General features: G+C 43.8%; 1 protein-coding gene across 1 annotated transcript; it reads left to right on the top strand.

The window, feature by feature from the left end:
* The first annotated feature begins 842 nt into the window (after positions 1-842).
* On the top strand, positions 843-4,147 carry LOC110567958 (uncharacterized). Its single transcript, XM_021669303.2, has 3 exons — positions 843-933; positions 2,424-3,119; positions 3,568-4,147. Exons 1-3 carry the CDS (start codon positions 843-845, stop codon positions 3,834-3,836), a joined length of 1,056 nt encoding a protein of 351 aa, XP_021524978.2. The 3' UTR covers positions 3,837-4,147.
* Positions 4,148-14,255: the final 10,108 nt, after the last annotated feature.

The following is a 14,255-nucleotide window of genomic DNA, read 5'->3' as shown; positions in this document are numbered from 1 at the left end:
GAAAGGGAAATGTGGATGATTTTAAGGGGGATAGTAAAGAATTTTTGGTAGAATTCAATGAGCTTGGTAAACATACAATGGCCTGGGATAAAGTCTGTTGGGCCTGAAGAGCACTGTGACAAAAGTATATCCAGTTGTGTTGACAGGCTTCAATCTTTCTTCCTGGGACGTAAATTAGATTAATAAAAACTCAGGGAAGGTAGGTGCAGTCTTCTTTGGCAGGTCTGGTTTCTAGGTACATAAAAGACCTTCAGAGAACAACTTCACCCTGTGCTTTGGGTGAGAGAGCAGACTGAAAGACAGGAGGCAGGGAGAAGGTCAAAGAGACCTTGCAGCTTCTTCTTTAGCTCAGCATGTCAAAGTGCCATATTTTCAGTTTCTTTGAGCCCAACAAAACCCTAAGAGCCACTTTCTAAGGAAAATGAAGCTTTACCATTGTTTTGGAAAATTCTGACTCATACCCATTCTACAGGTTGGCTGTTAAGTGTCCACTTTTGGCATCAGAATTTTTCTGCTTCTTCTACAAGTTTTAGAGCTACTTTCAAGTGAAAAATTTAAATATCTAAGCTTTCAACCTAACAAAAAAGCTCCAATATCACAATAAATGTCTTCTAAGAAGATTGTAAATTGAGTGAAGGTAGAGAAGTCAGTTACAGGGACCCCCCACTAGAGAACACAAGGCAGCACCCAAATAAATCCATTTTAATTTTCACTTTATTTCAGTTATATTTCACAGCTGTGGTATCATGAGTGGAGAGAGAAGCAGCTCATAGGCGAGCCTAGTTCAAAGGAATTGAAATTTAACATGGAATGCAAAATTGAAGACTTCTGCTTCTAAGAGGATGATTGTAGAAATACCGAGGTTGAAGGATGTGGACTTGGTGCTTCACCAGACAGCAGAATTAGCAGTCTGGGGTGACCCTGCATTTATTGGTCAGTGTCCATGAACACTACTCTTTACACGAGAAAAATGCGTACCTGATAAGCTATTAGATGTGTGTATTTCTGGCCTGTCATTGTGGCTCATGCCTGTAATCCCAGCACTTTGAGAGGCCAAGGTGGGCGGATCACTTGAGGTCAGGAGTTGGAGACCAGTCTGGCCAACATGGTGAACCTCCTCTCTACTAAAAACTCAAAAAAATTAGCCGGGTGTGGTGGTGAGTATCTGTAATCCCAGATACTGGGAGGCTAAGGAGGGAGAATCGCTTGAACCCAAGAAGCAGAGGTTGCAGTGAGCTGAGATCGTGCCATTGCACTGCAGCCTGGGCGACAGAGCAAGATTCCATCTCAAAAAAACAAAAACAAAACAATAAACAGTATACTTCTCTTAAAATTCTTAACCCCATCCTTTTGCTCCAGAAGGTACAGTATAAACTGCTCATAAAGAGCGACTTTCACATTTTGAGAGGTTAGGTTCCAAGCTTTGGCCCTCTCATACCCAGGGGATCCCACTGGGTTCCCTGCAGAGTGCTTCTGCGTGCACCCTTTGTTAAGGGTGCACAGTGGATCACTATTGTTGTCTTTCTTTGCGCTTGGGTTCTGACCGCCAGGGGGAAAAATAGCCACACACAGGGAAATGGCATAAGTTAAAATCAAGTAAGCCTAGTGGGGTGGTAATGACTTTCCCAGCATCCAACTCTTTGCCTTCAGGTTATGTGAAGCTAGAAAAACAATGTCATTCATTCAGCATTTACAGGGAGCTCACAGGGTACAGGGTACTATGCTAAGCACTGGAGGGCATGCAAAAGTATGCAAAATACAATCCCTGCAACTGAGGATTCCTGCCAGGAAGGGTATTTCAAGTATTACTCAGACCTTAAGACCCTTGAAGAAATGCTTGGTTGAATAAAATTCCACTCAGAATTTAAAATAAGCAAGGAAAAGTATACCACTAGGACAGTACTATCTTTTAAGAGGCAGGGCATGTAATGTGCTTTAAATATTTACTTCTAAGGTATTACAATGTAGTTGGGATGAAGGAGGAGCGGTAGTTGTGGGGTGGGATCGATTCTCGGACGAGCCTGATTTGAAGGAGGCACTGCTTGGATGCATGCAAAGCTAAGTTGAATCCTAACAAAGAGGAGTCCGGCACTATTATCTGGGAAGTGGATAACTTTGAGGAAAAGTAGCATCCAAAGAGGAAAAAAAGGCGACATGTTACCTGGGGTTAGGATCCCCTCACTCTTACCAACCTGCAGGCTGACTGCACCCTGGCCGAGCCACTCTGGGCCGCACACACCGCATCCTCTGCTCAGGCCGCGCGGCCCAATTCCACCATCTACCCGAAGCCCACAACCCTGGCACACGGCTGCTCCAGCCAGTAGTCAGCCACGTGCGCCCGGGTTCTCCTCTTGGCCCTTCAGCGGGCCTGGCGCCTCCAAGGTCGCTGTAGCAACCGTGTGGTCCCTCTATCGGTTCCCCAGCGCCCAGTAGAGCAGTCCCGACGGCCGCGGCGGCGGGAGCGAGCGGCCTCGGCCCCTCCCGAGAGGGGGCAGCGCGACAGTGGGCTGTGGGTGCCGCCTCTGCTGCATCGGTGGCTGCGCGCTCCGCTCCGCTCCGCTCTGCCTGGCTGGGATCCGGAGCCCGAGCGCGCCTCGCTGCCTTCCCCTTCTCCTCTGCTGCCGCCCCGTGGGCAGCTTCTCCAAGCAAGACGCGCGTTCAATCCTCCTTCCCCGCGTTTACGGATTTCCGGGAGCGCAGAATTTTGCCTCGATCCCTACGAGCATCTCTCGGCCTCTCTCCCCCCGCCTCGCGACTCCCCCACCCCGTGGGCGCGCGCGCGCGCACACACACTCACATTTGCAGGCGCGCGTGCGCACGCCCGCGCGCCTCCAGCCGCGGAGTCTCCAGCGCCCCTCAGCAGATCCGCGCTCTCCCAGGCGCCGCTACTCACACAGGCTTCCAGCCGCCACGGGGCGTCCTCTGTCTGCTGCGGCGGCGGCGGCGGCGGCGGCGGAGGGAACGGCGACTGCAGCCCGGCCTCATCTCCCAGCTCCGTGCCCGGGACAGAGTCCGGGAGAAGCGAAGAAGGAGGACGCCGAGGCTAGGAGGAGCCGCGCCGCGCCCGGCGCCCCACTCCGCACGGCGGGCTGCCTCCGCTCCCCATACGGCGTCCCCAGGTAAGCAGCTCCGGGGCCCGCAGCATCCCTGGGGCGTCCGGGCTGCGAGCGGGGGTACTCTGGTCTCGCCCCCGCCAGGGCACCTGGATCTAGACTGGGAGAGGAGTGGGCGAGGGGGGAGGGGAGTGGAGCTAGAGGTGAGGCTGGGTAAGGAGGGGGTGCGTGGACGCGTGGGGGCTTCGGTGCAGCCCCACACTCTTCCCCGCTGTGCCCCGGCTCAAGCTCCGTCACTTTTACGAGCCCGGGGGTGCCCCGCGCCCCAGACAGCTGTTCTTCGCTCTCCCCGCCGTCCGTCAGCCAGTGTCGGCTCCGGGCTCGGCGCCCACCGCGCGCCACTCACCTCCCCTGCACCTTGGACAGCGCACCCCGCGCCACTCGCCCCCGGCGGGCGTCGCCCCCGGGACCCGGTCCTGCCCGCGCAGTGCTCCCGCTGCCCTCTTCTTTCCAGGTTGTCACCCTCCCGCCCTGCATCCATTCTTCTCCAGCCGTGGCGGACTCCGCTCTGCTGCGGGCTGGAAACTTTCCTCCCCGCCTCGTCTGCGCTGGGTACTATTATTGTTATTTGTGACTGTCCCCTCTCCCTGGGAGCTCGGACACCTTGGACAGGTCTTACTCGGCGGGAGCGCGCCCAGCCAGGCCCCGCGCGAGGCAAAGGAAGCAGTGGGGCAGCCGGACTCGGCCGCTGCTAAGGTGCGGAGCTCGCGCCTCGGCCCCTAGACGCCGGTCGCCTCCCCGCCTCTCCGGACCCGACACGTGCGCGCCTCCCACGGACGCGGCCCCTCCCAAACCACCCCACGTCCTCCCCCTGCACGGCCACAGCCACCCCATAGGTTGGACACCCGGGGCTCTCGGGTCCTGATTGGCTGAAGGCGTAACCCCGCCCCCTTTTGGAGGGGGGTGGTTCTGGAGTGTTGTGGTTGTCATCCCGCGGCGAGCACATGGGGAAAGTGGGGTCGACAGGTGGGCAAGCCTAGCTCTGGGGAATCCCTGCGTATCAGTGTATAGCCACTGAGCTACGCTCCTTCACCCAGATACACTCCTGCTTCTCTCTTTTTCTCCCTGAATCTTTCACTGCTTTAACATTAAAAGAAAAAAGAAACTGGCTTTGTAATCCTAATTTATTAAGATTGCATTTGTTCGGTGGTAGCAATTTTTAAAAGCAGACCTAGGAGAATTCAGGAAATAAGAGCATATGGAGAGAGAGGTTCGTGGCCAACTGGGCTGCAGATTTGAGTCTGGTAGTTTAGAGAAAGTAATGAAGGGTGCTTAAGGGATCTGAAGAAGGCGGATAAAGTGGGAAGGAAATTGATTCCTGAAGGAGAGACACAGGTGAGCGAGCTTGGAAAGCTGAGAGAGGAGGAAGTGGGTCATTTGTAGGGTGAGGGAGAAACCTGGTGGACACTCTCAAGAGGTAGGTGCGTGCTGTTGGAGAGACATCTGTCAGGGAAAGTGGTAATACTGGCTGGTACTTAGCTCATGGTTAACACATTCTGCTTTTGTTTTGCTAGCGTTGCCCCTTTGATAGAGACTTTATATTAATAATGTCTATTCATGTAATGGATATTGCTTATTCCAGTTTCTTGTAATATACAGATTTGAAAGTGATAATGAGTTTCAAAAAGTGAAAGGCCTCTTGGAAGGGATGCCTTAAATAGTTAAAGTGCTTTTGGAATATTGTGAGGGAAGACGGATGAGCATTGCATAAAATGCAGATTGTTCTGGCGTTATTTAGAGCCTTTGAAGAAATATATGTGTATGTATAAATGATACTGATTTCTCTTCATTTCAAAGCGTGATTGCCTCTAGCATTTTCCAGCTTTAATTCCTTCAGGCTGTTTTGTTGTTGTGTCTGTACATCTAAGAATATTGTAATTCTTATCTTTAGAAGCCTTGTCAATGCAAAACAAACAGCAACTGATGCAAGTTAATGTTGACAACTTTATATTGAGTACACTGTATGTTATTTTATTTGTAAGCTATTGAAATATGCAAGAGTAACATAGCATGACTGTTGTTCCCCAGGGACCCATATCAAAACAAAGTGGGGAATCACATGAGATTATTTCAGGGAGAACAATTCAATTATTTTTAAGATGAATAAAATTTAAGATTCTTGGGTGTAAACAGCAACACTCTTTGAATTATCTTTGTACACACTGGTAGCATATGATAGTAAAACAACATATTAAATGTATTACATGATTTCCAAAGTAGGTGGTAAAGGCTTCCCATTATTATTATTTTTATGTAAGTAGACAGAATTGCTTTTCTGACTGGAGGACCTCCTATTCAGGCAACAGGATTTGACATATGTGATAAACTGGAAATTATTGCTGTTGTTAAGAAAAAATTCCTTTTTTTTTTTCCTCTAGTTCATGCCTTGATTTTCCTAAGGGATTTAGATTCAAGTTGTGGGCCTATTAAATTTAGATGAGTTTGTATGTAGGGGAATGTATATAATCACATATGCATACATGCAAAATATTTATATGTATATCAACACACAGTTGTATATTTATACACATAATTTTAGGGTACATTCAGTGTATTTATTCATATATATGTTATTGTCATCCTTGGAATTTTTTTCTGATTTCTTTTTGTCCAAAAGGTGGCCCTGTTTTAAACTGTAGAAAGCATTATCACCAGAAGAATTGGCCAATAGATCATGGAAACAGACAATAGTATTTTGTTGCCTGGCAACCACCTACTGTGAATGAAAAACAAAGCAGTGACAGCTGCTTCCACATCCTGATACTCACACTGTAGCCCAGGCATTGCAACCCTCCAAATGAGACAGATCCATTAAGTTTCATTTGAGTAAGGTGAAAGCTGTTTCTTTTTCTTTTCTTTTCTTTTTTTTTTTTGGATATTTTAAAGGAATATTAAATGTTTTATTATAATAAGAATTATTGTGGGATGAAATGAAGCATCTGACTTCAATTGCCCTCTTAAGCCTAGTATAAACTGAAAAATGCAAGATTGGGAGGATTGTTTAGACCCTTCTCATTCTTCCCTTTATAGTCATTAAACATCGTAAGCACATTTTTCTGCTGCTGCTAGGTGCTCTTAGGATATTACAAAAACTCCAGTTTTCTATGATACCCAAATAGATGGCAGGATTTTACTGTTAGGAGAAAAGTAAAGACTGAGGCTCTAGCCTAACCCTTTAATTTTAAGGAACACTGAGGCATATCGAGATTTTGGGACACAACCCTGGTAACAGACCCAGTCTCAGGATTTCTTGCCCTGAGTCACACTTGACAATTTCCCCCTCATTTCTGTCCTTAATTATTCTTTCTTTGTTCTTTATTTACATAAAATTTGCAACCAATATTTTTATCTTAATAAAAATCTAACATTGTAATTTCTAATTTTATACTTAGAAAATACAGTAACATTTGAGAGTAAAAATTCAGCATTGACATGCTAGGCTAGATTGTGGTCTTAGATGCATTGTGTACAATATATTCTGCCTTCAATCTCTAAAAGTCCTATGATTCCTGCCTCTTTCCCTAAACTGGGAAGCCCAGTCCCTTGCTTTGGTAGTTGTCTATGGCTTTGGGAAGTCCTTAATAATCTCTTATTCTGTGTGTGAATTTTCAGCAGGGACGAGATTCAGGATGGTATTGGTCAGTTTGTAGATCTGTAAGAGTACATTATAGCTAATTAAACAATCAATCACTCATTATAGCTCCTATCCTGCAATGCAGTAGACATACTATTGGTATAGTGATCTGGGCTCTTGAAAGTTCATGGGATGGCTGTGTCCCTGCATAGTATTTTTTTCAGTCTTTTATCAAAGCCATCTTGCCAAAGGTGTTACCTAATGCCTGTTAGTGGAAGATGAGTCGTCTATCTCTGAGAGAAGTGATAGTGCTGATTGTTTCTTAACGCTAAAATGATAATGAATGGATTATTGGATGGAAAACTTGGATCATATATGCATTATTATGCATTTCTTCTAAACTTAGGAAATATATATTGTGTGTAATACATTTTAAGGTTCTTTATGCTATTTTAAAGAATCTGTATTCTGCTGTTTATTATTTATGACAAAAGTAAGCATTTGACTTTAATGCAACTCCTTAAGTAGAAAACCTTGACATTGACTGATTGGAGAAACAATGTAGTGACAGTATTAAGTACCATTAAAGAGCCATTTTCACCAGAAAAGACGTACTTTAGTAGATTTGTAGAGGGGAATAAATGGGTTTACAGCATGTTAAACCTAGTTTTAGAATCCTACTATTAACTTGTTCTAGCTGGAAGGATTTTCCAAAAGAATAATAATTTGGCAAATTTCAAGTGAACTTTACTTTAAAAAAAACTATTTTCTACTCACTGGATATAATTTGTCTCAAAGAGTATTTGTTTCAGATCCACTAGGATTTATCTGAATTTCGAGGTTATGTTTCTTAAAATAATTTCTGGATTATTTCTGTATCTACTTGCATAGTGTGCTGTTAAATATTCTGTAGTTCATATATTTAATTTAATCTACTGGAATCTTGGGATTTAATTAACTTCTTTCTCCTATTTTCATGCACAAGATAACTTGTATATATGTGCAAACACTCAAAATACTTACATTTTTTTCTTTTTGTCATTTTTCATTCCTGTGATAGAATACTAAAGGGCCTGATTTTTGTGTTTTTTTTTCATTCAGTAAAAGAGCTTTAAACAAGAAATATTTATGTTTCCAATTTTCTTATGTCAGCTTCTACTATTATAACCTGTAAACTCTTATCCACCCAAATAGGATGATTACTAAAAATAAGCAAACAAATAAATATATAAGCAGCATTCTATTTGCTACCCTCCAGGATAGCCAGGAAGGTGTATTTTCTCATTCTTAGATACACATATACTTCCACATACACATAGAGTTTAAGGTCCTACAGACTCTTATTTTAAAAGTGGACAAAAGTAGTATTTGATTGGGAGAACTGCGTATGGTAGTTTTTCAAGTTAAAATAATGTATTCAGATTTTTAGAAATGTAACAACATAGGAAGAATTCATTTGAATTACTCCCTCTGGAAAATTTTCATATTTACACTGACAACATAACATCTCAGTGCCCCCAGCACAGAGAACGGTGCTCAGTACCTACGACATGTAGCCTGGCGTATGGCAGACACTAAGTATATATTTTGTGGAATTAATACATCTTTTCTCCCTCTTTGTGTAATGCTGCAAATATTTCAAGCTTCGTCTGTGTGGATAATAAAAGTTTAGAGATTGGAGAAGAAATTACTGTAATTTCTAATTGTTTCTGGCACTGCATTTTTAAGCCAAAATAGCCAACTTAGCCAGCGATATTTTCAGTATAGAAAGTAATGCCAGGGCTATTTATTTTCCACAAATACAGCCATCCCAAGTAGAGAATAGCTCTTCAATAGCCCACAGCAGCATAACAAAGGTTATGGCAGCAAGTCCAAAGAAATACTTTGTTTAGTTGGTGCTGGAGGGTAAAGTTTGCTAGCTTCAGTGTAATTATGCAGACTGGAATGTGGCCAAGGTGCTGTGTTAACATCTCTGACAGTGGGAGAAAAGCCACAGATGAGGTCTGTAATGACTGCAGTGGCCAACGCCTTGCCTCTGCTCTGTTCTCATTTGCAAGAGAGCACCTTGAGCATCTAGAAAGCCTCAGAAGCCATTGTGCATGTGAGGGATAGAGCCCAGAGTCACAGTCACCATCTGGATCCCAAGTACCACATTTCTAGTCACTGGAAGAAGTCATAATTCCAGGTGTTCCATGACATTGAAATAAAACTTTCTTCTTTATCCTGTTGAATCTTTGTGAGGGAGGAGGTATTGTTCCCGAAGACAAACCTGACAGAATCACAGGATAGGTAAAGTCTTACATACTTCCAATTCCTTTTACAATGAGTGCCCTTTACCTTTCTACCACTGCTCAGGTGTTTAACTCCTTTGTAGGGTTTTATTCACATCTGTGTATCAGCAAATCTTTGTTAAAGTGTAAAAGCTGATAAAAGGTTAACGTACTTTGCCGGAGGGATTTCTGAGTGTCTTGCATAGATTAGGGGCTCAATATGTATTTGATTAGTTTTAATAGTGGAATTGTACCTACTGTTTTAATACACAGGGAAGATCTTTTTTGGCCAGGGAACCTTTCAATACTACTTACATAATACCATACTATGTATTTATTTGTGGATTATTTCTTTAATAAACATATGTTGGGCATTTACTATATAAATGGTACTGTATTTGGCTTTAGTGATCGTACAGATTCTTAAGGCACAGTTGCTGCTCATGGAAGAGAACGTGCTGCTTGCAGGGAAGTGCACATATTCAGTGTGTTCTGCCACGTGGACTGTGCATGGAGGTTGGTCTGGAGAGCAGGGCAGAAGACACAGACCATGGAGGGCCTGGTAAGAGTCCACTAAAGATTTTGGACTTAATAATGTTGTCAGTGTTTTTCCAATCTGCCTAGTCATAGGAATCCTGCGATGTGTTCGTCACAATACTGATTTCCAGATCCCACCCAAGACCCACTGAATGGACATCGTCAGGGACATGGCCTGGTGCAGCGGACATAGTTTGCTGCTCATATGCCCTGACATTCCCTGGTTCAGTATGCAGTTTTGCAGGTACCTCCGATTTCCCACCCGGGGTTTCTCTCCTGTGTGGGGGAAGCTTAATAGTGCAGCACAGTTAATGGCCTCAGGAATAGACCTCAGCCAGTGACACAAGAGAGCCAGGTAATATGCTAGCATTCTCTACCATTGGGTAGAATAACTGATGCATATTTCACACTGTATCCCATAGTTTCCATATGAAACTGAGTCTCAGTTACCCACAGTCATAGCCAGCTAGACGACCTGTGCTTTAAAAATGGCTGTCTCCCTTCTCCATTCCTCTACCAGTATGTCCTAGGATCCCCTCCCCAAATAAATAACTTTGTACTTAAATTCAGTCACAAGGTTGGCTTCTTCAACGTAAGATATGGAAGAATCTGCCTTTTTTTTTTTTTTTTTTTTTTTAAATAATGAGGCAGGTTTGGGAGACCTGGCCTCAGGTGATAGAGAGCCACTGAAGAATTAAGATGAGGTCATTGCTCCTTAGATTTGCAGCTTAGAAAGATTATTCTGGCAAATGTGTGGGAAATGGATTGATGGAGGAGGATTTGGGGGCATGGAGACCAGCTAGGAAGTGGCAGTGCTCAGACAAACAATCATGGGCACCTAAGCCAAGGTCGTAACTGTGGGGATAGAGATAAGGAAAGGATTTGAGATAGATTATTGTCTAAAACAGTCAGCATGACGTACAGGCCTGCACCATGTGGTCACTTAGCTCACTGCCATCCCGCAGACGAGTGTTCAGTCCTCCATCTTGTCCTGCTGCTCTGTCCTGCCCATTGGACTTGGTATCCCTGGAAGGGCTGGGAATCCTCTGTCTTGCCTGTAATCTTAGGCTTTCCACAGTCACGTAGTACATGTCTGAGCATAAAAAAAGAAGAAGGAAAGATAAATTGAAGAATATGAATAATTCACTATCAGATCATTAAAGGAAGAAAGTTATATTTTACAGGAAGAATTTGTGGAGTTGTAGAGGAGAGTTGAAGAGAGATCTGTAGTGCATCATTTTGTGATGAGTAGTGATATTTTCCCCACTTGCTGTTGGCCAAGAGGTGATTTTCATCCACCATCAGTTTCTGGAAGACCTAGCATGACTCTTTGTGCATTTGTATCTATTGTTTTCCCTGCTGCTTTGATAGCCTATATTTTAGCTAAGTGAATGAGTGGTAGCTGGGGGTGGGGTTGTTTTTTTCCTCTTGTTCTGTCATAATGCCAAACTTTTGACTGCGATTTATTCCTACCAGTTCTTAGGCCACTAGTTCCCAAAGGAGATAAAAGGGTACAGAGAGTGAGAGAAAGAAAGCATACATCTGTAAAGAGAGCTGTTTTGCATTTAATGCTTAATTATGAAATGAACAGGTTGAAGCTTGTTGGAAGATATGAAATAAGATAAGGCAGGCTTCTAATTGTCCCATGTATGAATACCAATATTCTAGCTTCTCTCCATAGTAAAATGCAAAGGCTGAATAATCAAACAAGAGCAACCTGACGTCATCCCCATATTTTTGCAAAAGTAGTATAGAGTCAGTGACAAAGAAAAGACCAAATCATGAGAAGTTGTGGAGTAGGTCGGCAAAGAGCTTACTGGGCTTTGCTTAACAAAGAGAACAAAGAGTGCTGACAGTAGAAATACTGAGCATGTGAGTGTAAGAGGCCCCGGACACACAGTAGAAAAGAAGAGGCCAGGCTAGGTGCAGTGGCTCACGCATGTAGTCCCAGCACTTTGGGAGGCCCAGGTGGGTGGATCACCTGAGGTCAGGAGTTTTGAGATCAGCGTGACCAACATGGTGAAACCCCATTTCTACTAAAAATACAAAAATTAGCTGGGCTTGGTGGCAGGTGCCTGTAATCCCAGCTACTTGGGAAGCTGAGACAGAAGAATCAGATCACTGCAGAGGTTGCAGTGAGCTGAGACTGTGCCACTGCACTCCAGCCTGAACAACAAGAGTGAAACTGTCTAAAAAAAGAAGAAATAAAAAGAAGACTTGTTGTGCATATTATGCACATATTTGTGCTATTTTAAATTAAACATTTTATTTTGGGATAATTGTAGATTCACATGCAATTTTAAGAAATAATGCAGACTTTGGGAGGCCAAAGTGGGTGTGGATCACTTGAGGTCAGGAGTTCGAGACCACAACATGGTGAAACATCATCTCTTCTAAAAATACAAAAAAAAAATTAGCCAGGCGTGGTGGTGGGCGCCTGCAATCACAGGTACTTGGGAGGCTGAGGCAGGAGAATCACTTGAATCCGGGAGGTGGAGGTTGCAGTGAGCCAAAATCACACCATTGCACTCCAGCCTGGGTGACAGTGAGATTCCATCTCGGGAAAAAAAAAAAGAAAAGAAAGAAAAGAAATAATACAGAGAGATCCTGTGTACCCTTTACCCAGTTCTTACAAATATAACATCTTGTAAAACTATAGTGTACACTTTTATAAGCAGGATGTTGACACTGACAATCTCGTTCAGATTTCCTCAGTTTTACTTGTACATGTGTGTATGTGTGTGCACACATATGTATCATATGTATTTACTTTTATGATATTAATGATATTTTTCATTTTATAAGTCTTTTTTACTGTAGAATTTTTCTTATAAATTTTTTTTCACCTGTTTGGACTAGTCCTGACTTAATTGTAACTGAAGAAAATGTAACAGAGAATAAATTCCCCAACCCCCTTTCAACCTGGATTTTGCATAACAGCATTAGGGGCCACCTGAATGTGGCAGGAAGGTCAGTCAGCTATTCCAGAAGGTAGAACTTCTAGCTTATTTATTCCTTTGTGACCATTGTATGGCAATAAGCAAACCTTTTTAATATGCCTATTGTAAAAGGAGCTTCTTATTCGAGCTCATTGGAACTCCTTGTCCTTTCACTAGCATTTCTATCCTCCCCTCTTGTGTTGGGTACAGCATTTCTTGCTCTTCATCCCTCCTCTCTCTATACGAGGGGGCTCACCCCTGCAGGCCTCTTTCTCAGATTTCTGAGTCAGCTGGCTTGCTGTGTTTTACCTTTGAGAGACACTTGTGGGAGACCGCAGGAAAAAGGGCAATGCAGGATTTTTAAATTCTTTTTCCTAGCTTTGGGTAGCATCCCTGGCAATGGGAATTCACCTTTGTAGCACTGCTTTTGCATGACAGACCTTCTCTGGTTCTAGCTGCTTACTAGTGATTTTGTGCCACAGATTCCAGCAATACTACTTCCTGCTATAGTCCAGGGGAGGTAGTGCTTCCTGCTCATGCTAATCTCTAGATGACCTCACTATCTGGTGTTAGGCTGTCTGCACCTCCATCACCTGAGTAATCAATTCTCTGCAGTTAATTTCCTCAGTGGAAAATACTTGAAGATATTTCGATTTTCCTAAACATTCCTCAGTTCTTCAAAGCATGGAAATGTTATAAATCTGGTAAGATTTTTGTCTTCTGACATTGTAGCTTCTTCCACTGCAAAAATCTTGCTAGTTCCAGGTGGGGTAGAAGTTACCGGCATTTATAACCTCACCCCTGCCACCATTAATTTCTGTTCCTTTGCTGACTCTTCATTCCCTCCTCCTCTGCGTTTTTCCAAGCACCTCTTTTTCATACATGTTTAGCAATTTGGTAATCTCCCTCCAATGTCTTTGTTACTCTGTCCTTCAAACCCTCATTTGCTAACATTCCCTATCTTACTTTCTACCAGCAGTTCTTACTGACCTCATCTCTTACGTATTATATTCTTAACATGCTAACATATTGGTCTCATGACTCACTCCTAAATGTACATTGACTTTCAGGTCATACCTTTGCTCCGTAGGGTTTGGTTTGGCTGGCTCTTTACTGCATAAAAATACTTTTTATAGTATTATCAGTGCCCTCCACCTCATTGCCTCTGGAAATATAGTGGTCCTATCATAAAAACAATGGCAAGAACATTAATAAGAATGCTTGGGTAAGAAAGAAACAGGCCTCAAGTAGCATCTTCAAACATAAGGCAAATTAAGAAGGTCTGTCAGTGGAGCAAAGCTGGGGGCCACCACAGTGGTCACACACACTGCCTTAAGGAAGGAGGCACAAAAGAGCAACTTGGAATCCTTAGGGGTGGCAGTGGGGCATTGTGGTGATTGCTCAGGCTCCCTGTCTCTGTTGGAAAGCAGTTTTGTTGGCTGCAACCATGTAGGCCCCCTAGCAGCCTCATGCTTTTTCCAGGGGCCCCCAGCCAAGCAGAGAGAGCAGGAAGCTGCAGCCTCAATTAAGAACAAACTTTAGAGCTGTCTCTAAGATGTTCAAAAGGACACATCAACCACCCAGTTGTGGGCACTCCATCCTCATATGGCAGGAGCAGTTTAGGCATTGCAGCACACATAGGGATAGTCTTCAAATTAGTAGCCATGCAAATCACCACCAGGCCCGGGAAAACTCAAAGCTTTGGCAGAAGAAAACTTAAGTATCGAAAAATCATCTGTGGGCTAGGTGAGGTGACTCACACCTATAATTCTAACACTTGGCGAGACCAAGATGGGAGGATCACTTGAAGCTAAGAGTTCAA

This window comes from Aotus nancymaae, unplaced genomic scaffold (assembly GCF_030222135.1).
Source record: "Aotus nancymaae isolate 86718 unplaced genomic scaffold, 86718_ANA_hifiasm-v0.15.2.pri h1tg000043l, whole genome shotgun sequence".
Taxonomy (NCBI): Eukaryota; Metazoa; Chordata; class Mammalia; order Primates; family Aotidae; genus Aotus; species Aotus nancymaae.
Note: the sequence above shows the minus strand (reverse complement) of the source record. Positions and strands in the feature narration are given on the sequence as shown.

Excerpts from the sequence above, each read along its gene's own strand:
- LOC110567958 (XM_021669303.2), top strand. The coding sequence starts at position 843 with ATGATTGTAGAAATACCGAGGTTGAAGGATGTGGACTTGGTGCTTCAC. Across the intron at positions 934-2,423 it reads GGGTGACCCTGCATTTATTG|CGCCCAGTAGAGCAGTCCCG; the intron begins GTCAGTGTCCAT and ends TCGGTTCCCCAG. Across the intron at positions 3,120-3,567 it reads TCCCCATACGGCGTCCCCAG|GTTGTCACCCTCCCGCCCTG; the intron begins GTAAGCAGCTCC and ends TCTTCTTTCCAG.